The sequence below is a fragment of the Caloenas nicobarica genome, chromosome 4, assembly GCF_036013445.1.
Source record: "Caloenas nicobarica isolate bCalNic1 chromosome 4, bCalNic1.hap1, whole genome shotgun sequence".
NCBI lineage: Eukaryota > Metazoa > Chordata > Aves > Columbiformes > Columbidae > Caloenas > Caloenas nicobarica.
The window spans coordinates 5,864,319-5,889,315 of NC_088248.1; the positions used below are offsets into that span (position 1 = coordinate 5,864,319).

The window sequence follows — 24,997 nt, forward strand, 5'->3', positions numbered from 1 at the left end:
CTTTCTGGTACCTGTTGCTCATTGTCACAGGGAGACAATTGAGAAAGTAAATAAAATGAAGTGAAATAAAATGGCAAATTTCAGCCAACTCACACCAAGCAACAAGTTTGGGTCAAGAACCTCTCTTTTTCTAGACTAGCCCTAAGACAGCAACCACTCCTCCCTCAAATGACTATTTGCTCTACCTTTTCAAAAGGTCAGCTTGTAGAGTACAGCCTGTTCTCTCTGCCACAAGCTACAGTTGGGACAAGTATTTGTCAGTGTATCAGGCTAAAATTAACCTAGTTAAGTGTAAGTGGTATACTTGTCTTTAAGATAAAATGTAATTCTTTATTTCACACACCAGACAAGGCTGAAGTTCAAATGGGAAAAGACTAATCCCACTGAGGGACCAGGTTTTTTAAACTTTCAGCTTATCAAAAAATCATATGGAGAGACAAAGTTATTTCTAGTGGTAGAGAAGACAAAGAAAAATCGCTGCTTTTTGTGCTTCCTCTTTGGTGCTTCTTAGTCAACTGGACAGTTATTAATTAAATACCTGGACACAGACAATGCACGAGGCAAACTAGATGTATGAGTGGAGACCACAGACCACTGACCTCAACCTAACCCCCCTCTGCAGCATGGCAATGGCCAAAACATAGAAACTGAATGAATTTTTAAAAATGGGCCCGGCCCCAAGTCCTGCAGTGTTTTTCAGTGTTGCCCCAGCTGGGTGCAGCATCCAGACCACTAAAGGCATTCCCGGCCAGAAAAAAACCTACAAAATCAGACCACTGAGAGGACATTTCAGACTCCCTGTCCAATATCTCTGTGCACATCCCTGTACTGAGGACAGCATGCCCTGCCTTTTTACTACTGTGATCCCATTGCACACTAGGTCAGTTGAACATAGACTAGCATGATGAACTTGACTTTAGGACAAAAGTCTTACATCCATTCCTAGAATTTTGCAGATTTATTTTAACACAAGTTGAATTGAAAAAACCAATCAGTATGTTGTACAACTTTCATGTTAATCTTAACTACTGTAGGCTGCAAAAGAAAAAAAGCACACCACACCTACATTATGAGTACTACACTAGCAAAAAAGTTCTAACTTTCCTCCAGTTAATTCAATTACTTGGAGAAAAACTCCTCAGTCTCCAGCGCAGCTCTTTTTTGTGTCACGAAATGGAATGGGATTTATAGTTGGGGCTCCCCAAGTATTTGGGAGGTCCTCTTAATGGCTGTCATCAAACAGGTTGGGACTGTCTCCGAGTGCATTTGTAACGGAGCATTTATATTACTAACAGAAGCAATGTGATATTGCATTATTCATGCTCAAGTGGAACTCACGCAACTGGCCAAACCCAAGGCAATCCGAGAGGCTGAAACACTCAGCCAGGACCACCCCTACAGCAGGAGCAAGAGGAAAAGCTCCTGAGCCCCATCTCGCATTGCCGGGCCGCCAGGGTGCAGTGCCTTTGTGTTCCTACACCATTGCTCCCAGGGCCCACCTGTTAACACAGGACCTGGTCCTACAGCAGCTTCTTTCTGCCTTGTAGGGTAAAAGAACGTCAAGGGGAGACAACTAACATCTGGCATGCTTGGTTATGTGCCTTTCTGGCTACTGAGACCTTGGCCACTGTGAAATCTGCCTGACAGACCTTGCTGCCTGAGGACTGAACATCTCTCCCAGTCTCGGAGCACAGAGAAGAGGGTCTCTAGCCACCACAGAGTAATTAGCTGGTTTGGGGCACAATTAAGAAACAGATACCTGTCTTTTTGAGGCGCATATAACTGCTTTGTACCTAATTAAGTGACCTGTGGATCACATTTGGCATTCCCAGATTTAGCAGTAGGAAAAGTAATAGGGATGAAGATGCCCAGAGCTGAAATATGATCACAGAACACCCCAGTGACCTAACAAATTAGAACACAGCATGAAAGCGGTGTGACAACTACAAAGCCAAAAGGAAAGACTGCTGGAAGTCATGCTCAAAGGCCTGTGGGGAAAGGAGGGCGCAGAGGGAAGGAGGGAAAGACAGCTAGAGGTTAAGCTCTTCCAAGTATTAAAATAGGCTCATGAAATAGAAAATTCTGATTACAGTGTTGAAGAAATAACCATATAGAAAGATGGGAAAACAGAATCAAAAAGCAAACAAATGCCTCACAAGGCAATGAAAGCCATAATAAATTCCTTGATGTAGGCACGGCAAGAAGTAAAGCAACTTAGCAATAGCAAACAGGACAGGACAGACCCTCCCTCAAGAAAAACAATTTTATTCTGACGTAATTTCTGGCCATGACTTCATTTCACATTCACCTGAGAAACAAGCTCTGAACCGAAGCATTCAAATGGAAAAACAAAAACAACCCTGTCCTGGATGTTGGATTTATTCTGTTTCGTTCTTCTGCTACTCTCAACAGGAGTGAGTAGGTACTTCCCCGAGTCAAAGGATTCCCAGCACTGCTGGCTAGAGCTCCCACAAGTTTTTTGGGCAGGCTACCCAGAAATTTTCCCAAAGGATTAGTTAATGTTTTGGAGACTAACATGCCAGAAACCAGAGAGTAGTTCAAGCTAGAGGAAGCCTAATCTGACATAAGACCAAGCTGTGTTTTCTCACATACACAGTTCTCGCCTGTCCAAAGTTACGTAGATACTCACAGGGAGACAAACCACCTGTGAAATGTGCCACCCCTATTTTTCTCTTTTTGAAAAGGGGGGTGGAGGGTGGGAAACATACTCCACCTGAATACAGTATTAGGTGGAAAACAGAACAACTTTCAGGAACATTTTTCCCTGATCGTATCCCCTGAACTACTCAGAGTTCTTATTAACCCGTATGAATGTTGCTATTCACTCCTGCTGACATGACAGCAAATTGTGGTAGAATATGAAAAAACTGCATATGGAGCCTTTTTCCACTGATACAGCTTGGGGTGGGCTATGTGTGTCAGAATCCAAGGCAGCTTCACAGAAGACATGAAGGAAGAATAGATTTTACACTATCAATCTGCAAAGGCTTCATATACTGGTTAATTTATAATGCCCACTGTGTGGTGCATTTGCCGCCCCCTCTGTCCCTTTCCCCTTACAGAGGAAAAAAGAAGCAGCCTCTGAATATCTTTTGTAGACTATGATCATATGCCACAGGGCTCTATGAAATATTCTGACGCAACTACCCAGGTGGAATCAATTAGTTTTCCTATCATTGTGCAGTTTTCAAACAGTAACAACAGATTTTTTTTTTTTTTTTTTTTTACCAGCTTTATAGCCATATTTCCTACAACCAGGTTTTCTAGGCATAATATGCTCTGTTTATTTGGTGTGGCTCTTTAATTGTTTGAAAATTAAATTGCTAATAATAGCAAAGAATTACTATTATGACTTCATAATCAAACTAAGGGCTAGCTCTCTAAAGACTAGGACTCCAGAAGTTACTGCTTTTCACAGGAGTTTTCTCATGAACAAATCTTACAGCAAACAGCAGTTTTAGATGGCTGGTGACCAGATTAGTTTTTAGTGAAGCAATATGCATGACAACCACCTAACAGATGTGTAAATTTACTTAGTTGTTTCCACAGGTTGATGGCATAAGGAGCCCAGTCTAATTTGTTTTTTTTTTTTCCAATGGACAATTGAAAATTACCTCTTCTAGGCTTCTTAGTAAAAACAAACATATAATTATACAGCCAGTATGTTGCAGGAACCCTATTACTTACATGGTCATATTTAAGATGTTACCTTTTCTTAAACCTGAAGCACATCTCTCGCATTCTAACAAATGAATGTATGTTAGCTTCTTAGGAATGCATCTATCCCACAAATCTTTTAAAAATTGAATGAACAAGAAAAATCTCAGTAATAAGCCTTCACATAATCTATAGAAGTCTAAAAGGGTTTTCCAGTGCATGATACAAAAACATGAGCATGATATATCAAGTTTAAAAGTGCTTTTTTCATAAGATAGAAAACTTTACAAGTAAACACCTCTTCCTTAGTTTCCAAATAACTGTAGGCCATCTTCCAGTCTGAATGCAAATAAAGGCATCCATACAAGCTAAGGCTACCAGGAAACACACAAATATACACTGTGACATTAAAAAAACACGTTTCTCATTAGCATTTTCATATGCATATCACAATCCAGCAAAATTTTTAAGAGGTCTAGATACCTGCTATGCAGAGCAGGTGTCCTAACAGTGCTAGTGCAATGCCAGCGGTAATCAAGCTCAAGGGCTTACCTTTGAAAATTTCTCAATCTGGCATCCTGCCTCCATGATGAAAGTTGTTGTCATGTTGTATCCTGTTTGCTTTCCATGTCCATTTGGCCACCAAGTCTCCACTGTAGAACTCTTGAACGTACAAAAGAAAAAGTCAGAGCAATGTGTATAAAAAGATGCATAACATGCACCTAAGGGCTCAGATATCTTTGTGTGAATTACCACAAGTCTAATGAGTTTATGTGCCTCAGCTGGGACGTGGTAACTGGGATCTCCCTGGCTGCAGCTCTGAGGTGAAAATTATTTAAAGAGAAAAGTACAATTTCTTCCACTGAAGTCCAGGCTGTCACTTCAGCTTGTGACCACAATGGGCCATGAGCACACATACACATGTCTAACTGCTACCCCTCAGCTGGGCTACACTGACAGAATATTCCTCCAAAACTCAAATATCTAAGTGTCAGAAGCAGACATTGTCCACTAGCTTCTGCATCATACCCCTCCTCTCATTGACACTTTTACCTATCACATACAACGTTCGATATACAGGGGTGATGCTTTTCAGTTGTGACCTTGGTAATATGTGACTATACTGACTGCTTCATTTATGTCAAACTTTTAAGTCAAATTATAAGTTTCATTCTCTCTTTTCAGTGTTTTCTGCTTTTTCTTTATGCTTCCTGATCACTTCATTAGTCCTCCATAATTTTTACAAACATAAAAAAACTACCTCTAGGATGACAGGATGCATTAATTTTCTCATTTTTCTAGTCACAGAGTAATATTCACATCTTCATTCCGGCAGCCTACTTCTGCTGCTCAACCCTATTGCCAGCAGTTGCCCATTGAGTACACAACACAAAAATCATGGAAAGAAAGCACTAATGCATGCAACCAAACAATGGAGGGATCAGCACTGAATGGAGCCATGTAAGGAGCGCCTCAATCTTTTCAAATGCAGCGAGGCCAGAGACCAGCCCAACAATATGTTTTGCTGTAGCCATACTTGGACAGAATCACGAAAATATCTACTAACGTTTCAGCTTCCCCGATACAGAATTATCAAAACTGCTTGTGCTGAAGTACTAATCTCTGTATTGCACAGAGCAAAATGGAAGCACAAAATCAGCGTGTGCCTCAACAACATGGGAGTGTTTGCAGCTGCCTGGCACGGCTGGAGTGTCTCATTGGCCACTAATGATGTCACCCCCACACTCACCATTAGCCGAGAAGCAAAATGCTGTCATGTTAGCAACACAGCACTTTGTGTGGCAGTTGCAGGAAGACTGCAACGCATCTCAAATGAGACACGCCACCCCAACATCTGCTGACTTCACAACATAATCTGCAATAAGCTCTCAACTAGAAATAAATTTCTGGTGAGGCCTCACTATTTAACATGCACCACACAAGCCTGTCATACAGAGTAAGGGCTCCATTAGGCTCGTTGATACATGAAGCACATTGCAGGGCATCTTGCAAGATCAGCTGATGTGAATTCATGCAGCAAAGCCTTTTATGTACAAAGAATAATAGAACACTGTTGCCTCTGCTCTGAAGGAAGGGCTTCCTCACAAACTTGCAGTCATACTCCACTGACAAATTTCTTCTGAGCTTGGGGGTAGAGCAATTAAATAAACCAAAATAATTTTTGAAGTTTCGCATTGCGGTGCCTGCTTAATGTAATCCCTGAAAAGGCTAAGCACAGGCTCATGATTGTTTGAAATGAAACTAGGTATTTGTAATTGCTCATGCAACTTGCATGACAGATGACAACAGTAACAAAAATCATATGTTTGTATGCTTTCATGTCAAAATAAGACAAAGCACTTAAGTATGCAAGTCACTGAGCAAGCATACTAGAACATAAATACCCTGCTTGCCTTTAACATGTTTTTTCTCCACTCAAACAACTGATGAGATAACTTGAGAATACACACATAATGCATTCAAACTGGGGAAACAAATGCAGAGTTACACAGCAATAATCAATAAAGCCAGTACAACATACAAAAGTTTGAGGGCAGATCCTCAAACATTATTAACTGCCAGAATTGTCAGAAGTCCCAAATTCCTGCTCACAGTACATCGCTCACCCACAGATCAAACTGTGCCCTGCAGTGAAGCAGACACGGGGCTCCCACCCTGCCTGCCGGCCGGGGCCTGCCACGGCCAGGTTCTGTTCCGCACAGTCAGCTCTACTGCAGCCCTGCGCTCTGAGTAAGAAGCCAAGACAAAGTTCATGATGCTTTTTGCCACACTGGGCTCCCTGCCTAATTCCAGACACCTACCTATTTGTCAGCTAGAACAGACACATGGATTTTCTTCACCTCTCAAGTCTATATATCTTTTCTCAATCACACCTGTGTGATAAAACTCAGCAGTTTACAAAACAAACAAAACCACACAAAACAAAACAAGTCTGCCACCAGGTAAGCTTCCCAACACCCTCTGAAGGTAAGCAGACCAATTTTTTCTTCTTTCATCACTGGGATGCATACCAAGTTCATCATTTTTCAGTTGAGTTCTCTCTTCATTAGAGCATCTTTTACTGCTCTAAAACTCCTCACGAGTTTTGTCTACCCAAGGGACTATAAGCCAATGTAAGGAAGCACTACTCCACAAAATTTCCACCAACCTTACTGCCAGTCAAGTTCTTTATAAGGCTCTTTTGCCTTCATTTACCTGAAAAACTATCTACTGAGAGGTTTGAGGAATATTTCCTCTCCTTCCTGCGAGTGCCATGCATATTGTAGACCATTCTAGTCCCAATCAGACCAGTAAACAATAGCATGGGATACAAGATACCTACTGCCAGCTAAGTGAAGTGACACAGGGTATCCAAAGGTTATCTACCTAAGTAGCTCATTTAGCAGTGGCTGGTAATGATGTAATCTTTTTGTTTTGCAGTAAGGTAAAGGCTTCATAATCTTTTTGACACAGAGCTACATGGCCCCACAGACATCAATTTTTAGAGAGGAAAACAACTCTTCTCCTGTCCTGTGAGGGATACAGAACTGTTGTTAAAGTCACCAACACAGGACGGGGTGGGAAGCCAAAAACTGGCATGGAGGCAGAAAGACACATTGGAAACCAGGAGAAACATTTTGCAGTTGGCTGGGGTTCCACACACACCTCCTTACCTTGTTGATGTTTACAAGCAGCACAATGCTGCCTTCTCCAGGTTGAAGCTTCACATTGAACGTTTGCTGCGTTTGCAATTTGGGAATGTTCACAGTCACAAGACCTGCAAGTGGCTTGGAGGTGACTACATCAAAAATAGACTCGATTTCAAGACTCCACTGCTGAACACTCTTTACTAAGTAAAGGGGGGGAAAAATAGGAATTTAGGAACTATGTTTACATACGTATTAGTTAACATTATCTCTCACCAAAGAAACAATTCAAACACCTCAGATCAAATTTAACAATTTTCAGGCTGTGTTTGAACCAGACCTACAGGGTTAATCTTCTTATTCAGTGCATTTGGTATCTGTGTTTATATTTGCCAACTCAGAAGAGTTTTATTTATGTTTTATATATGTTTTATAACTCTTTTTTTCATTCAAAAGCCATCCAGGAGTTTTTCAGAGTTCTATATAAAAGTCAGAGACCATGACACCAATCACTTCACTAGGAAGGATTTTTTTCCCACCAACTCCCATAGACATTATATTTGCTTTTAGTCAGCACTCATATGAACGTGGTACTCTTTGGGAAAGATCGTAATCACAAGGCAGTACAATCACTTTTGTTGGTGAAACAAAACCAGTATTAACAGAAAACGAGCTGAATTCATCCCAGAGTCACTAGACAAAGTGAATGGAGTTATGCTGGGGATGAATTGGGCCCATTGTGTCTAGACTGGATGGGCTGTATCTTTATGTCCCTTCTGCCATCCAAGTGTGGTGGAAGAAACAAGCTAATGACTTCCCTGAGATCTCTCTACAGTTACCTCAGGCAGTCCTCTCCTTTACGGAACTTACCGAATAAGGCAAGCTATGGTCAAGGGTACTCAAGATTAACGTGTAAATTTCCCATTAAGTTCAGCAATTAAATTACCTATCTATAAACATAGCCTGGCTAATCCTATACTTCAAATATTACAGATGAACATCTAAGCAAAAGCAAATAAAACAGAAAACAAGGAAAACTAGAACTAAGACTCATTTTGTATACACAAGCTACTGATCACTTACTTTCTCTTTTCACAGATATATATTCCAGCTCTCCTTCCTCCAGGAGAGAAAGAGAGCTCCCTCAAAAAGCAAAGAATTACATTCAGCCCTGGTGAAATTTTCACTGACGTTTGTAGAATGAGGAGCGATGAATGTGTTCCCAAGTTTAGCATTACCCAGGAAGATCAATTTTCAGAAATGTCGAAGGGGTTAAAAAACCACCCACCCAACCGTGCAAGGGTCAGCATTACAGCGTGTTTTCTCTCCCTTCCAAGGGCACATAGAAATTCCAGCCCACTCTGAACTGCATGAACCGTGGGGTCGAGGCACAGAAATCAAGAACAATGAATCTTTTACAGACTCAGTGGTCTATGACACCAAATCGGATGAGCAATACAACTGCACAGGCAGCTTGAATTCAAGTTGTTAATTTACTCTTTTATTTTTCAAACATTACTGTGTATGAATATGAGTAAGCTCTGGCTCTGGTTGCAAACCACGCTCTGCTGAATGAGGGAGGTTTGCTCTCTCAGCTCATGCAGAGAACAAGACTTTACCTACCAGAAGGTGGAGTTGTGGGAATGTGGGAGGGACCAGAAAAGATTTTTACTGTCACTAAATTTTAGAGAGCACACAGAGTCTGTGCTGGGGCTTTCCATGGAAATTCCAGTCACGTTAATTCTAGCTAAGACCTGCAGCTATTTCAGGAAGCTTTAAAAGCAGCCAGGGAGTGACGTCTTCCTCTTTTATTCATACACAACAACTCTATTCCCAAGGGCTGAAATTCAAGCCAGTGCAGAGGACTCATGTGCTTGCCTTTACTCCACTGGAGACTGGGTTCAACAGGCAGTGAAGGAAATCATGTGGGTGGTCTACTATGGGGCATATTACCATTTACGGAAAGTTTCAACAGAAAATTAACTACTTTTGCTCAGCTGCAATGATCTTCAGGACAAAAGAGAGGCAAATCAAAGACCACACCAAGGGAGGAAACCGGTTTGGTAAGTCAGGTAGCAGGAATGGAAGAGGCCACCCTCTCAAATTGCAGCCTTAACAAATTATCCTTGTGTAGCACAACTGCTCCTCTCAGACTTCATCTTGTGTCCTGAAAACTCAGCGCTCTTGAAACTCTGCTCACTGTGCATTTGTCTTCCCAACACAAAACTAAATTTCCACGGCAGCTTTGCCTTTGTTTTTAATGGAGGTGAGACAAAAGTGAGATATATTTATCGGAAGTCTTGGTGAAAACACATGCCAATAAAAAAGAAACTTTTCAAAACAGAAGACGGGACTAACTTCAGCTATACTACATATATTTGTGCACTTATTTGGGGATCTTAAAGTAAAACAAGATTATGAATTCCAACGTAGTTAATAGCTGTTGTTTGTACTGAAGTGCTGTTTTAAGACCTAAAAAAGTGTGCTGTGGTAAAAACTATGCACAAAATCATAATGAAACAACAGAACCTTTCCTAACCTGACAGTTAATCAAGCTTAAAAATAAAATGGTTTGTATTCCAAGGGTAAAATAACAACAAGAAGTCATGACAGGACTTACCAAAAAAAGAAGTTGAAGAAAAGTAAATCAGGTGATAATGATCATAGGCCTCGATCCTAACATCTTTCCAGATTCCTTGAGTGGGAAAAGAAGGGCCCCAGTCCCAACTAAATGAACACTGCTCCTGGAATGCAGAATAATTATATTAAAATTTCCTATTTTTCACATAGACATTGATGCTGTGCCAGAAATAAAAATTATTTGCTGTCTAGAAATAAAATATTGCCATGCACTGAAAGAATTTTTCCAATTTCCATAAACCCAGAAGAGCCTACAGTATTTTTTCTCTTATTTCTTGACCAGACCTCTGCTGCTACTACCTGTATTATACAAAAAATAAAACTTTGTATTAAACATCCATGTATAGCAAGGTTTAGATTAGTGAGAGAGCAAAACACCACCTAGCCCACCACTTTAAGAAAAAAAATATATATCAAAAAACCAAGCCAGCAGGTTACCCTCAATTCAGCTCTGAATTATCTTAGTTTGTAAGGTCAGCACCTACTTGTATATCTAAAAGATAAAGTAAGGGAAAAACTGATGGTTACAAAAGTTAAAGTGTTCTAAAAGAACAATATCAGATTAAAAATCATGGCTATATCCGAAATACTTCCCCATTTTTTCTTCTAACACCACACACTAGTACAAGGAAAGAGATGTGTATGTCTGGTGCGCTTGTGTATTTCAGTCATGTTCACTGTTTCTCCCCTTTTTATGGTTCTCTTATGCAAAAACAAAGGGAACAAAAACATTGTTGAGAAGTAGCTTAGTTCTGGTTCTAACGCAAGAATAACTGTCAGAATTATAAAATGCCAGTCAGGCAGAGAAGTACCTTCACTGCTCTCCATTTAGCTATTTTCAAACCTGGGCAGACCTGTAGTTAACAAATCCCTTGAAGACATCTATTCAGCTGCCCTCCAAGCTTCAGACAGTCCCAGCCCCCAAAGCAAATACAATAGATCCCCTTAAAGTCTTGTACAGTGACCTACAGTTCTAAATTTAGAGACTAATAACTTACAGCCAAGGCATACTAATTTTGGCAAACCACATTGCACAAGTCTGGCCTATCCCTTGCATCGCTGGAGTCCGCCTGCCTGCCTATCAAGTTGCAAAAGAGCCTTCCAGGAAGCGAGCACTGTACCTATTTCAAGTGTAAAAACAGGGACAACGCATTCTTAGAAAACGAGTCAGATTGAAAGTAATTTTCCCTTCATAACAAATAAACGAATTGCTGACAGACTGTCACGTTTCACTAATAATATTGCAGAGACTGCTATCAGAAACGGTATGGCATAAGAACAATACACTTGTATCACTCAAGTATCTTACCACTGAAAAGCCTGCATTTCGCCACAAATTCCTCTTAAGATTTAGATACATTTACTGCACTAAATACCGAACCTAAAACGTGTAAACAGCCCTCCATTACTTTAAGACAGTAAGCAGCCAGCTCACTTTAGCAATGTCCTAGTATGTTTGTTTACTTTAAAATGTGACATCACTGCGGTTGTTGCCATATATGTGGACCTAAAGATGTTTCTGGAAATGTCTGGAGCAGCTTCCAAGTACAGTCAGACAACTCCTTTGAGAAAAAGCACTAGGGCATTTTCTTACAAATTTAAAGGTATAGTTCAGTAAAGCATAAAATCGTTCCTGGACATTTTTGCTCCATAAATAAGAATACAGCTGTTTAAGTGCTTTCTTCCTTCCAAACTCCTCCCTGCACTGATTTTTAAGAAACACGGTGGACTCAGAAGAATTAATCAACTTTCTAAAATGTAGTGAAAACGAAAGTAGCAGCAAGTAGTAATAAAGACAACATCTTAATACTGAAGGATCTTCCCAGGACAACACGGAGTCCATGTTTCCATTAGCAAATTTGATAGGAAATAACATTCAGGTTTAGATTAACAAGATTCTACCCATTTTATTTGAGGAGGCTCTAAAAGGACTTTATTAAAAAGACTAAAAATAATGAACAAGAATGGCATTCAAGCAGAGAAAAACATGCAAAAGACACCCAAAAAGAGAAAGTCCAAAATAAAATCACCTGGCCATTTTCTCTAGCTGCTGCAAAGCTATCAGAAATAAATGAGATGCTACTCAAGTGACAGTTCGCCTTGAGTAAGTTTAAACAGCAATGAAGCCATATCAGAGTTTCTGAGCTTCATTCATTGTATATTACATTGTTGTTTTCACAGAATATTGTACTTTTAAGTCACATTTCACAACACCATAATAAGATGAGAACAGGTCCTCTGTTGGATAGCACTTCTCGGGACACACCAGAGCTGCCAGTATAAATAGCACAGCACATGAGCAATAGCAAACACTCATGAAGCTGCCTGGCTGAGATTTTTACAGCCCTGGCAATATACACTGGTATTTGCAAGTGTGAAGTCTATTGTCAGCATACATTGCTCAGCCCACCCAGTGGATCAAAATGTAACGATTACACATTTCCCAATGCTATCCTGCTCTCTTAGCAGCAAGTCTCCTTACTGACTCCTTAATGAAAACAGCCTTTTAAACATTCTTATCACCTAGATATGAAGCCCAGCCTTCTTACGCCTCTTGTATTATTGACATGCTAGATTACAGGTTTCAAGGGGGGACAGGGGAAGAAAGCTGCAATGCAAAATATGCCCTACTTATAAAATGACATTGCAGGTTTCAGAATACATCTGTAAGGAAAGCACGTGGTGCATTCCTCTTTCCAAGCCTAAAGCCAGAGACAGACAATTCTGCCCCTACCTTCCTGATGAAATTAGCATGGCACTCTCCTTTCTGCACAGGTGGAGGGCACGCCGGGGGGACGCTGTACGCTTTGTGACATCTGCTCTGCTCTGCTGCATACGAAACAGCTGACAAGAAACGGACTTCAAGAAAATTGACCTCCTTGATCACACTGGTAATATCAAAGCTCTAGGTCAAGAAAACAGAACAAAATCATTACAGTGCTGACATTTATTTATGAGATTTATAATCAACGTTACATTGGGATTTTAATACCATACATATATTATTCAAAGGCATTTGAAGTACAATCCGAACAGTCCCTGGTTTTGAAGGAAAAGAGAAGCTACTTCTTAAGCTGAAAAAAAGAGAAGACACAGTAACATTCTAGATACAAGCAGACGTTTCTGGACAAACCACTTTTCCCATACTGAGCCCCCACTGTAGGCTGCAGCACTCTGCTTGCACACAGAAGTGCTTGAAGGCAAGAGAATCTTTACTTTCCTTCGTCATTCAGAACTCCTCTGCATCTTTAGAAAGACACCTTGTTCCAACTCAGAAAGCTGGTCTATACAGGAGTCCTTCCAACTCACACTGTGCCGCCAGCTTGTCTACCACAAAGCACTGAGCTGCCTTTTGCGTGAATGCTGCAAAGCTGTATTTCATGCCACCTGCACTCTCATCCCCAAAATATATGGATACACATTCTATGCCAGCAGCAAATGAAGCATTTGGGGGCTTCCTCACCGGCTCACAGAATCCCTTGCAGTGTGGCTGGACAAACGTTTGGTTTCAGAATCATCCTGTGCTATCAAGATAATATGGTTCCAATAGCTACTACCCATTTCTTCTTCACAGTGTTCATCTGTGACAAGCCCAGTCTTGGCAATTTTTTCCAACTTGTCAGCAGCCCAGCTGTAGCATCACTTACATCTGTAGCACACAGCAGAAAATTACAAAGTAAATAGTATCCCCCATACGGAGCCTTCAGAGTCCTTCCTGCAGATGTTGTTGCCATGTGGAACAGGTGAACAAAACAGAAGTCTGGGTCACAGTAATCCTAGACACAATCTAATACAGTACACCCTGGTTTTACAGTGAAGGCCATTTCACTGTCACAATCTCAGACAGAATGAAGTTGCAGAAATAAGGGCAAAATAATATCACTTCCCGATTCTACAGAGCCTGCTACTGGCAACCCTTTAGATGCTGTCTAAATAGCAAATAATTACAATTGCATAAAAGCTCTAAGAAATTTCTTATTTGACTGATGGTAAAACTCAGTGACAGAGAAACTAAGTGATTTGTCCCAGGTCACACAGACCCAGGTGGCAGAAACTAGCTCTCATGTCTCAGGCCAGTACCTCTGCAATAAAACCTGCCAGAACGGTAAACACTGAGATATGAAGGCACCAGATTTCCTTTGTAATTCAGTTATTCCACTAACATTCTTCCTTTAACTTTTCCTTATTTGATTCTTGTAAGAGAAAAGCAAGGATTGTCCCTTCTGCTAGTAGCCAGAATAATTTTGTATTTTGAAGCTATAAAATTAGTTGGAACGTTTTTGCCACTGTCAAGGTTGTTCTATGATGAGTACTCTCATGCTGATATAGGCTAAGCTCAAAAATGCAAGCCAGTGTTATCAAAAGCCCAATATTAAAAATAAAAACCCTATATTAAAAAAAAAGCATGGAAACACTTACAAAGGCTTTGCGACATGTGCATTTTTATTTCAGTATTCACATGTAAACCATTCTAATACCAATCAGTAAGCAGATTTACAGCTAATATAACAGATCTAAGCTTATGTTTCCTTAGAGCTGTGACAGATCCCAAGAAGCAAGACTTATACTATTAGCTGAACTGATCCTCTTGCATGCGTCCGCTCATTTAGAACAACACGTTCACCTCTAGATCTGACCCTGTTGCTACTGAAAAGGTAAATACACTTCTCTTTCTAACAGTTATCTGATTACACATGCAGTCCTCAAGTCAACACTTTCTACGTCCAAGCACCTATTTTTATGTGTAGTTGAATGCACTGAAAGCGCTCACAACAAAAAGGCTTTGAAGAAAAAACAGAAGCACCTTCAGAAAAAAACACATTACTTACATATCTGTTGAACATGTTGTCTGTTCTCCCAAGAGTGATATTGTTGACAAGGATCTGCGCTACTGTATCTACTCCCTCGAAAACCAAATTCACTTTCTGCCACTTTCTATAGAATGTAATATATGCACAAAAACCTGTTAGAATACCTAGAGTTAACAATACACAAGAGACAGACAATATAAACACGTATATCACCATTATCTTTAGCAGCATTTGCATCAGCTACCTCTAAAATCATTTGACTTAGTGTGTGTCCAATAAAGATGACAGCTGCAGTGGCTCAAGTCTGCCACACAGCATGTTCACATACTCACCAGACATCAGACGAGCTGCCTTCCAAATAGCCCGAGTATTACCAGCTTCCTCAGCTGGTAATTCGTAAGTGATTTTTAACAATTAAAAAAAACTAGGAAAAAGCAACTACTGAAGTGTTCTTTAGCAACAGCTTTGCAGCTGTACATTATTGCATTATTTGTTTTATTAGACACAAAAGTATTATGCAGATTTTGAGCCGATGGATTAACTTGCAATTCTGTATGAAAGATGGCACAGAACTCTTTTAGACATATCCTTACTGCATACCTGAGAGCAAAAGGAGTTTCGAATGTCCTGCTGTAAGTCCAGTTATCCAGTGAGATCCATCTGTACATCACATCATTAAATCTATAGTATGGATCCTAGTAACAGACCAACAAAAAGAAAATTACAAGACTTATTTAGTAATTGTGTTACTACATGAAATGGATCGTAATATCCATTAGATGAGCACTTCTTATTTCAGACAGTCTGCAAATGCAAAATCCACCTTATTTAGTTAGTCCTGATATTCCTTCTCACCTTTGAAATAATATGTGAAAGCAAAGCTTTGGTAATATTTGACTTTACCTATACAGGTCAAAACCTGTTTGCTATAATCATTCATACTTAAACTAGAGGGAGCAGGATTTGTTTTTACATTAGAAATTACTTGGCTGGAAATTTAAAAAAAAAAAAAAAAAAAAGCCAAGACAGCTTGTGACTTAATCAGAGGAACAGAAATATGATCACCTTCATAATGATGGAGAAAGTATGACTAATAGGATTTTAAGAGGCAAATAAACAGCATTTTAGGCCTCTAGGGACAGCAGTGAACAAATCTCTACAGTTTAAAATAACTGCAAATACTCCAGTTGTTTTGTGTCAACTAGTCTTGATGTGGTAAGGCTGAATTAAATTGTTATATTTGGAGAAAGGGAGAAAGAGAAGCAGCAATATAATTTTGTTTGCTGTATAAAATTAAATGACTGCTTTTGAGAATAATGCTGCATTTATACCAAATGTGGTCTTTTCCCTTCAGCCACACTACCCAGGAAGAAAGAAAGGCACAACTGGTCTAAGCTACGTCCTCGACCTTTTTGGCTTCATGCTGTACTGATTACCTTACAACGGGTCACAGTGTTCCTCACCTAGGCTGAAGGAATCAGGTATGTGGACCTGATAACTCACTGCCTTGCACCTCATCCAAAGGCAGCAGAAATATATGGTGTAACACCCCCGTGGCAGACGGTTCAGAGTGCAGGTATCTGTGTCTCTGACTGCCAGCTCAGTTCAACCCTCTTCAGCACCTGCACAGCTGAACTGCTTTTCCAAAACAAAGACCAACCTCTTTGGCACTACATGACTCAAACCCAGCTAAGAGAAAGCGTAGCTGCATTAAGGTTCCCTTTGAGAGGAGTGTTTTACAGTACCAGCACACCTAATCATAACATCTAAGTGACTGTCCTCATCAGCATAGTCCCTTCTGGAGTCCCACAGCAATATAAGCATCATTCATTGAGCCCACAGAGAGGGAAAGCTGTCACCTTGCCTCTACATGTTCTGCTCTATCCATCAAATTTCTTATTACAAGGGAATAAGAGTCAAGAAAGAAAAGGTCTTGTCACCTCAGTAAAACCGTGACCTCTGTATTGGTAATACGGGTGTATTCTCTGAAAAGAAAGTAATCATGAACTAAGCAGAACAATCCCTGAATTTTAAGATATCCATATCATTAGTTTTATATGCAAAATGTTTTGGGGAATATATCTTAGACTTCTACTAAGATGTAAAATTTAAGGCTAATAAATGCATACTGAAATGCAAAATTTAGGCTCATAAAAGAAACTCCGTTAAGATTACTGTATTGAGACAATGAAGGGCAAGCTTCAAATCATCAGAGACCATGAAAACCCACAATATGTCCTTAAGAAAAAAAAGTTGCAAATGCGCTATCAACAGCAGACTGCAAAGCCAAAACCAATTTGGTTAGTGGTAAACGATCGATATCGGTGCCTCATCGAAGATCAAGACGCCGCATAAAAGAAACCTGCACTGTTTCTCCCGCAAAAGCGGGGATACTGAGGTGTTAATGAAGAAAGACCTGTGTCTGGAGAACACAAGGTGTTCTAGCAGCAGACAGGAATGTAGGAATGTTTCAGCAGAGGCAGGAATTACCAACAGAGCTGCTTGTTTGGATCTCCTCAGAGCACACTGCAGATCCTCCTTCCTGAAGGGACTTGCTTCTTCTGTATTAGCCTAAAGCCTTCAAGAAATGCATTGATTGCTAAAATACATGCCATAGAAGAGCTAATTAGCCCCTTCTGACTCGTAGGAATATTGTATCTTCCTCACAGGCATCTGCCTTTTTAGATGGGAAACCCCATGCTGGAAGATGTACCTATAGAAGTCAACTTGTTCAGATTTATCTGAAACAGAATTTCAACCCATATTAAACCAGCTCACATTAAAATTAAACGTTTATTTCAGAAAACTGGATGGGGAAAAAAAAAAAAGAAGGGAAGACATTTAAAACCCTTAAGGGCACTGGGAGAATTTGAAAGATGGTAGGAAATAGACTGCACGTGTATTAAATATACTTCACATTCATTGCCTCAACATGCTCCTGGAAGCAAGTCACAGGGGCGGATTCAACTATTTTTAGATCCCACCAAACATGACAGCTTCGCATTTTCCTGAAATTTGGGTAAAAATTCAGAACCACTCGAGCTCCCTGCCTGTTTGTTCTCTGCTCCCAACTTCAATGCAGTAAGCAAGCAGCAAATCACCTGCTGAGATGAGGTAAAAAGCCCTGCTTCAGAGCATCAAAAGGAAGCAATTTCCAGATGGGATAACAGGACATCAGCAGGAATTCAAAAGCACTGGCAGCACGGAGCTGAAGGCACTGCCAAGCGGCTGGGTGGAAGCTCCTCCTTGCAATGATTCTAGGGGGATATTGGAAAGCTACAGTCATACGAGCTAAGGGCTTCTCCTGTTAAGCAGGAAATGGATGAGACACGAACACATCAGAAATGAGGCTCAAAGCCCAGGAGAGCGACCTGTGCCAGGCACACCCCTGGCCTATGAAGGTCCAGCTTTAGGGCCCCACACAGCCAGGGGTCCAAGGGAGCCCAGCACAACCACCCGAGTGACACTAGACAAAGTCGGCTGAATCCAGGAGGAAAATCAACGTGTAATAAAATGAAATGTGATAACGGGAACAAAAACCAGATCCTTTTGCTTTATCCTACTTTTGTTATGATCTAACTTGAAATTGCCTTGCATGCTCTTCTCTCATAGATCAACTTTGCTGATATTTTATAATGTACAGCATAAGAAAATTCTGCTGACAAAACAGATTATCAAAATAAAACTTGCAGATGATGTTTCATGATTTACAGTTTAATAGTTTTGCTGTTGCCAACTTCAGACTGGGAGCTAAATAGTTAAGATACTTACCTATGTCCACACACTCCTTGATCTCTCAAGCAACGGCAGGCAGGGCATTTATACAATTTTGAGCAAGCCCAGTTTCACATATTTACAGCTTGAAGTCAAGCTGAACTAACAGTAGTGATGAATGGATCATATTCTTGGAACAAGAGTTTTGGAAGTCCATCCTAAAGTGATTCATTTTCAGTAGTTATTCTAACAAAGCAGTAAACTGAATGTCACCTTCTGCTCAAGATGTGTTACAGCCAAACAGAACCAGATACTACTAAAGAGTTAATTAACAAGATAATTAACAAGAGTTAATAACAAGATGATACCCATCGCTTAACATTCCTTGAATACTCTGCTGTATTTAACAGGCTTGTATAAATTTTATCTATTTTAACTTCACAAGCTTTTGAAAGTTAAACTTGAGTGCCCTTTAATATTCATCCTAAGTTTCACTAAGGTTTTGAACGCTTCCACCTATGTACATACAACTCAGCAAAGCAGGCTTTAATGGAAAATAAAATATATTAATCAACTATTTAATCAATGAATGCCATTTAACCTGGTAGAACCATACGATACCAAATGCAATTGTTACCTGGCTTGCTCTGAAAAATCTAAGTTACAATGAAGTGTCAGAAAATATGCAGCAACATATCGCATACAAATACAGAACAAGCCACAAAAAATACACACTGTGTCACAGAAGTGAAGAAATGTCACTCGAGATACATAAGCTTCTATCTCTTCTAATCTATTTTAATATCCAAGTATGACCAAGACCACTGTAACGTTCCGTGTCAAGTGCATGCCCTTGTTGAATAATAGGACAGAAATTGCGGTGTTATCCAGCCCCTATATTAGTATCACAGTTGCAGACCCCCCTTAATAGTTCTTTACAAATCAAAGTGACAGCTAATCAGACAAAACAGCTTTTCTGTATGAATGCAAATGGCTGTCAGATGAGAAAACCCAGCTACAATCGCCATATTCATCAGAACTGAAATTTTATAGCAGTCACGGGCCAGCAGAAATGGCATCATGCAGTACTTGGACAGTACATGCTGAAGGATGACTATTTCTAGCACAAAGATTTAATGCACAAGTTACCTGCTGATACATATTGCTTATCAGAACTGTGCCTGAAAGAAAATACTACGCTGACAGTAGTTAAAAACAAAATCTTCAGACAAAATGGTTTCTGCAAATCTTCTTTTTCCATATATGTAGGGTTAGCAAAAGATTCGCTGCAAAGTTGCAAAATGTCTGTGCTCATGCCCAAGCTTTGCACTAACTTTATTCAAGTGACTATTACCCTTGTTTATGTGCATTTCTCATGTCTTATTTTAAATAGTACACATGAATAGCAGAAAGAGGTATGGAGTCCTAATGAAATGTTATGAAAACAACCCAGCTGAGCGCACACTCTCATGGTATCTCCTACCCTTAGAGCTTTTATCACACTTAATGCAGCATTTGAACTACATTGGTTGAAAATGGAAGAAAATAATACTTCAGTAGGAAACCCAGAAGTATCTTTCCCAAGAGCATTTTCTAAGATACGTGCTTTTGGTGCATTCAGAAAGATGTGTTCACCCAATGTATATTTTATAACCCGAAGAGTAAAGAACAAATGCTAAGAGGATCCAGAGAGATGAGTAATAAACTGTCAGTGTCAGAGAGATGTCTTCTAATTCAAAGGTATGGCCTGTACAGCAGATTAAAGGCTACAAACATGCAATCAGCTAGAGCATCCCTGGGCAAAAACAGTTTGTGCATCAACCTAAATTTGAAATGAACCACATGCTGATAAATTGCTTGCAGCCTATTCTTGCAATCTAAGCCACATTTTGCAGACTTAATATTCAGCAGCTTGTTCTTACTGCCCTTCTTCCCCTCATTTGTGAGATGCCCACTAAGCTACCTTGTTGGAGTAGGTGCTTTCATATTTTGTTTTAAATTTCTGGTTTGGGTGCTAACCCATGAAAAATTCCCAAGCATACAGAAGCAAAGGATGCACTGCTATTTACTGTTTTCAAATCACAGAAAAATAGCACATAGATTTCACTATGTCACTACTATCCAGAATAATTTAGTTGCCACCAGCTTTGTTCTCCTGTTTCCTAGTACAGCTTTTCAAGCCAATCTTTGCTTTTGATTACAAGCAGTAAGCTTTTGGATTGCTGGTCTTGCAACATTTTCAGTGGGATGAATAAAAATCCTACACTCCCCTGCAAAGAGCAAAAGAAAAAAATACTCAAAACCAAAGCTTTTAGGCAGCTATAATAAAACTCCTAATTCTACACTTGACACAACCCCAAGGAGGACTGGTTTCTAGATATAATGAGCACTGAAGAAACAGAGCAAGCCTCTATGCCTCTTGAATTCAGGCTGCGTCCATCCTTTTGTATAAATAGGAATATAGGAATATGACTTTAGGCACCTGCATTTGAAAACATTTGGTCATAAGCATTTTCACTGCAATGACGAAACCCCAGGACAAACAGCTGAGCCATACTTTGCAGGACAAAGCCACGCGTTGCAATAACAAATGATGTCACTGACTCCCTTCAAACAACCCAGGTTTGCTGCCTTTCAGAATGCTACAACTACAGCCGCAGGGACTGATTACATTTAACACCATCCGTGATCAACTGGAAATCTGCTAAGGCTGCCCCCATATTTTGATACGCTCTCCATTCTATCTTTTAAACAAAAATCTGATTTTAAAATAATTTCATTATCGTAGTACAAATATTTGCGTGAATGCTTCTTTCTGTAAACTGAGCTTTGCTAAACTGAGTAAGGGGTTTAAGTTGATCTTAAGTTACCTATACGCACCTATGCATAGAAACAAGTTGGCACATTCTGAGCTTGGAACTAGCCAGGCACCAGCCAGGTCTAGTCCAGAGGTCAAGCAACCACACTAGTGGAGTATTTTGATTAACTCAGCTCCTCCACAGAGCATACTAATTCTAACACTGTGGATTCAGCAACAATTTCCAGACCACAGCAGGTTCATACTTGGCCATATCAGCACGTGTTTGGAGCAAGTTCACACTTGTATTCACGTAAGCATGTTCTAAGTGTCCACAACCAACCATCATCGATTTAACTAGCCAAGCACTCATCTACCTATTAGCAAGAGCCGTGCAGCTGGCCAGCAGGCTGACTAAGCTTTCGCGCCTCTGTGCATGCTCGGGATTCTGTCCAGGCACGTGAGAGTTCATGATTACAGCCTCACTTCCAAACATTACACTGCTGCTTCAGATGACTAAAATTACAAGTCAATTTCCAGCAATGCAGCTAAACCAGCAATCACATTTTCTCACTTTGTAAGAGTACTTAATGTGAGTAGTTAAATGTGAGTCTTTCACTACGTCACTGTCTTGTGTGAGTCAGTGCATTGGTCAGAGTTTCTCCTGAATGATTTATTCACACTTCTTACAGCAACACCTCCCAGCACAGCTGAACATCTGAGACGCTCAGTTCATCTGATGCGCTTCTGCATGGGAGAAACCGGCACAGTTCTCTTCACTGATCCTCCATATATAGTCTACTTGCCCACTGCACTTTTTAAAACTTTAGAAAAGCCATTTTAAAACCTTAATTTTATATGTTCAAAATGTCCTGTCACTAAGCACACAGATGTTGAAACAACAGACCGTCGCGGCGCAGCTTATCCCTTCTTAGTGTCTTCTCCAATGTTGACTATCTCTTTTATCTGGCGATGACACTCTTTGGAATCTATTATTATCATTACTGGGATTCACAATCTATGCCAACACAGAATAATGCTAAAATTATCCTGCCTGAAGTGGTGCCGCTTTCTCCTTATACCCCTCTAACTTTAGTCAGAGCAGAGCCGGATAATAATCTGAAGAATAAAAATTAAATAGAAAATATAAAATGCACACATCCAGACTGTATTTTAAAAATAAATGCTGTACAACAAATGCAATATTGGGCCCACAACAAATATATAGATATATCTGATATAATCAGAGAACATATAACAGTACTTCGCGTTTTCTAGTACAGAAGTGTATTTATCGGCTTTATAGATTATTCTTTTTTTTTTTCATTGTTCTAGGTACGCATTTCATTTTCCACATATCTCCTTTTAAAAAGGCATCTTATTTTAACAATGACACAATTAAGAGTCATGGTTCTTGTCAGGTTTGAGTGACAAACAGCTTACGCTGGTATAGGGTACTTTGCTGCCAATCTACAATGGCAGTTTTGATCATTTCTCCCAGTTTCCAAAAAAACCTAAAAACTAAACGAGACAATAGTAAACAGAAGCAGCAACGCTTCTTAAAAGTGTTAAGGCAGTAACTAGTCTCCTAAATATAAGTTTTATATTCATGTTTCAGAATATACTTCCTTTAAGCAGCACAACTGTTCTGATGTGCCCTGCACGTGTGAAAAGGATTTTTAATGAATTGAAATGCCTGGAATCCCTAGACTTCTTGCATCAAGCCAAACTTCAACAGGTTGGGTTTAGCTTTTCGTTCTTTTGCAGTAATACTGTAGGTAAACATGACTTGCATGCTGTGATGGTATTGTCGGCATCTGGTGTCAGCACCTTGGTTCTGTGTCAAAACCACAGAATCTCACGGGCTGGCATTTGTATCCCTGGCCCAATCTGGGTTTGCTCTGCCGTGGATAACCTCCAGTTACCCATCCACCTGAGGATACTGCAGCCACCAAACCCTTTGCCTCTGGAGGGACTGAGGAAACAAAGTCTGGCTGTTGCACCGGCAATGCCAGCAAAACCTGCAGCGGGACAGAGCGCTGTTTGGGGGGAGAGGGGGCTGTCTCTAACCGTGCTGCTGGAGATCTCACACGGGGGGGTTGTTTTTTTCCTTTTGTGGCAGGCTGCCCACTCACAGAATCACAGAATCACAGAATGGCAGGGGTTGGAAGGGACCTCGCAAGCTCACCCAGTGCAATCCCCCCGCCGGAGCAGGAACACCCAGATGAGGTTACACAGGAAGGTGTCCAGGCGGGTTGGAATGTCTGCAGAGAAGGAGACTCCACAACCTCCCTGGGCAGCCTGGGCCAGGCTCTGGCACCCTCACTGGGAAGAAGTTTCTTCTCACATTTAAGTGGAACCTCCTGTGTTCCGTTTTGTACCCATTGCCCCTTGTCCTATCACTGGTTGTCACCGAGAAGAGCCTGGCTCCATCCTCGGGACACTCACCCTTTACATATTCATAAACATTGATGAGGTCACCCCTCAGCCTCCTCTTCTCCAGCTCAGAGCCCCAGCTCCTCAGCCTTTCCTCACACGGGAGATGCTCCACTCCCTTCAGCATCTCCGTGGCTCTTCCGGGCCGGCACGGCGGGTACGAGGCCCCTCTTGGCGCGCCTCCCCACCGAGGGGGCGCCGGGCAGAGTACCGTACCTGGATGAGGCCCCGGCGGCGCAGCGCGGTGTGCACGCAGCCCGGCACCTCCCCTGCCAGCACCACCGAGCCGTTCCCGTTGCGCAGCCGCCAGCTCCCCCGCAGGCTGCGCACCTCAGGCCCGGCCCGGCCCGACGCCGCCGCCAGCAGCAGCAACAGCAGCGGCGCCGCCCGGCCCATGGCGGAGGAGCGAGCCGGCGGGCCCCTCATCGCCGCGGAACCACGGAGGGACGCCCAGGCCGGCGCGGGGAACCGCGTCCTCCGAGGGCGGGGGCGGCGCTTCGGGTCGTCAACGGCCGGCGGGGGTGAGGGCGGGGCGGGCGCCTCCTCCCGCCGCCCGGTAACGGCTCCTCGGGGCCGGGAGGCCGCTCCAGGGCCCCGCGCTGTGGGGAGCAGGAAAGATGGCGCTGCCGAGGGCGAGCCAGCGCCGCTCCGGGGAGGATTTCCAGTCAGCGGCAGAGCCGCTCCGGCCGGGCCTGCCGGCTGAGCGCAGCCCGCGCTGGACGGCCCTGCCAGCGGGCGAGGGGCCGCCGCCGCCTTCCCGCCGCCTCCCCGCCTACAGCGGGGAACGGGCCCTTGCACAGCAGCCCCGCCCAAGCGGCTGCTCAAGCACACAAGGACCGGGAGGCTTACCGAGCAGGGATACACGTTAACAGCAGAAGAAGCGGGGGGGAGGTGTGTTGTGGGGTGGTTTTTTGTTTGGTTTGGTTTTTTCCCTCCGAGGAGAGGCACCGTGGAACATTGATAACAGGAGCAGTATAAGGTTACAAATCTTCCCGATGTAGCAAATTTAGAGCTCTAGAAAAACTGCAGCGAAGCGGGAGGAATGAGGAAGAGCTGTGACAACACCACACAAAGAGAACTTTCGGTGTTGGGTCCCTCATAATGAGATTTTAAATAGCCTTGGGCTTCTACCTTTACCCCATAAAATTACAGAGGCTTATAAAACCAGAACAAACATCATGAACATCTCATAAAATAAGTAATTTCTCATAAAGCAGTGCCAGCAGTGTTGCTGTGGATTTTGTTTACAAAAATGGAGTATGCTCACCTGCAAA

General features: G+C 41.6%; 1 protein-coding gene across 5 annotated transcripts in view; it reads right to left on the reverse strand.

The window, feature by feature from the left end:
- The window catches only part of MANBA (mannosidase beta), a 54,395-nt gene extending 29,953 nt beyond the window's left edge, over positions 1-24,442 (reverse strand). For all 5 annotated transcript variants that reach the window (XR_010606226.1, XR_010606227.1, XR_010606225.1 and 2 more), the window contains exons 1-7: positions 23,940-24,442; positions 15,377-15,471; positions 14,795-14,900; positions 12,700-12,870; positions 9,946-10,069; positions 7,353-7,528; positions 4,231-4,341 (exon numbers count right to left, since the gene is read on the reverse strand). Coding sequence is in view for 1 of the 5 variants with exons in the window: in XM_065634975.1 (XP_065491047.1) it covers positions 4,231-4,341; positions 7,353-7,528; positions 9,946-10,069; positions 12,700-12,870; positions 14,795-14,900; positions 15,377-15,471; positions 23,940-24,149 (993 nt within the window). In the remaining 4 variants the exon portion in view is untranslated. The remainder of the gene's footprint in view (positions 1-4,230; positions 4,342-7,352; positions 7,529-9,945; positions 10,070-12,699; positions 12,871-14,794; positions 14,901-15,376; positions 15,472-23,939) is intronic.
- Positions 24,443-24,997: the final 555 nt, after the last annotated feature.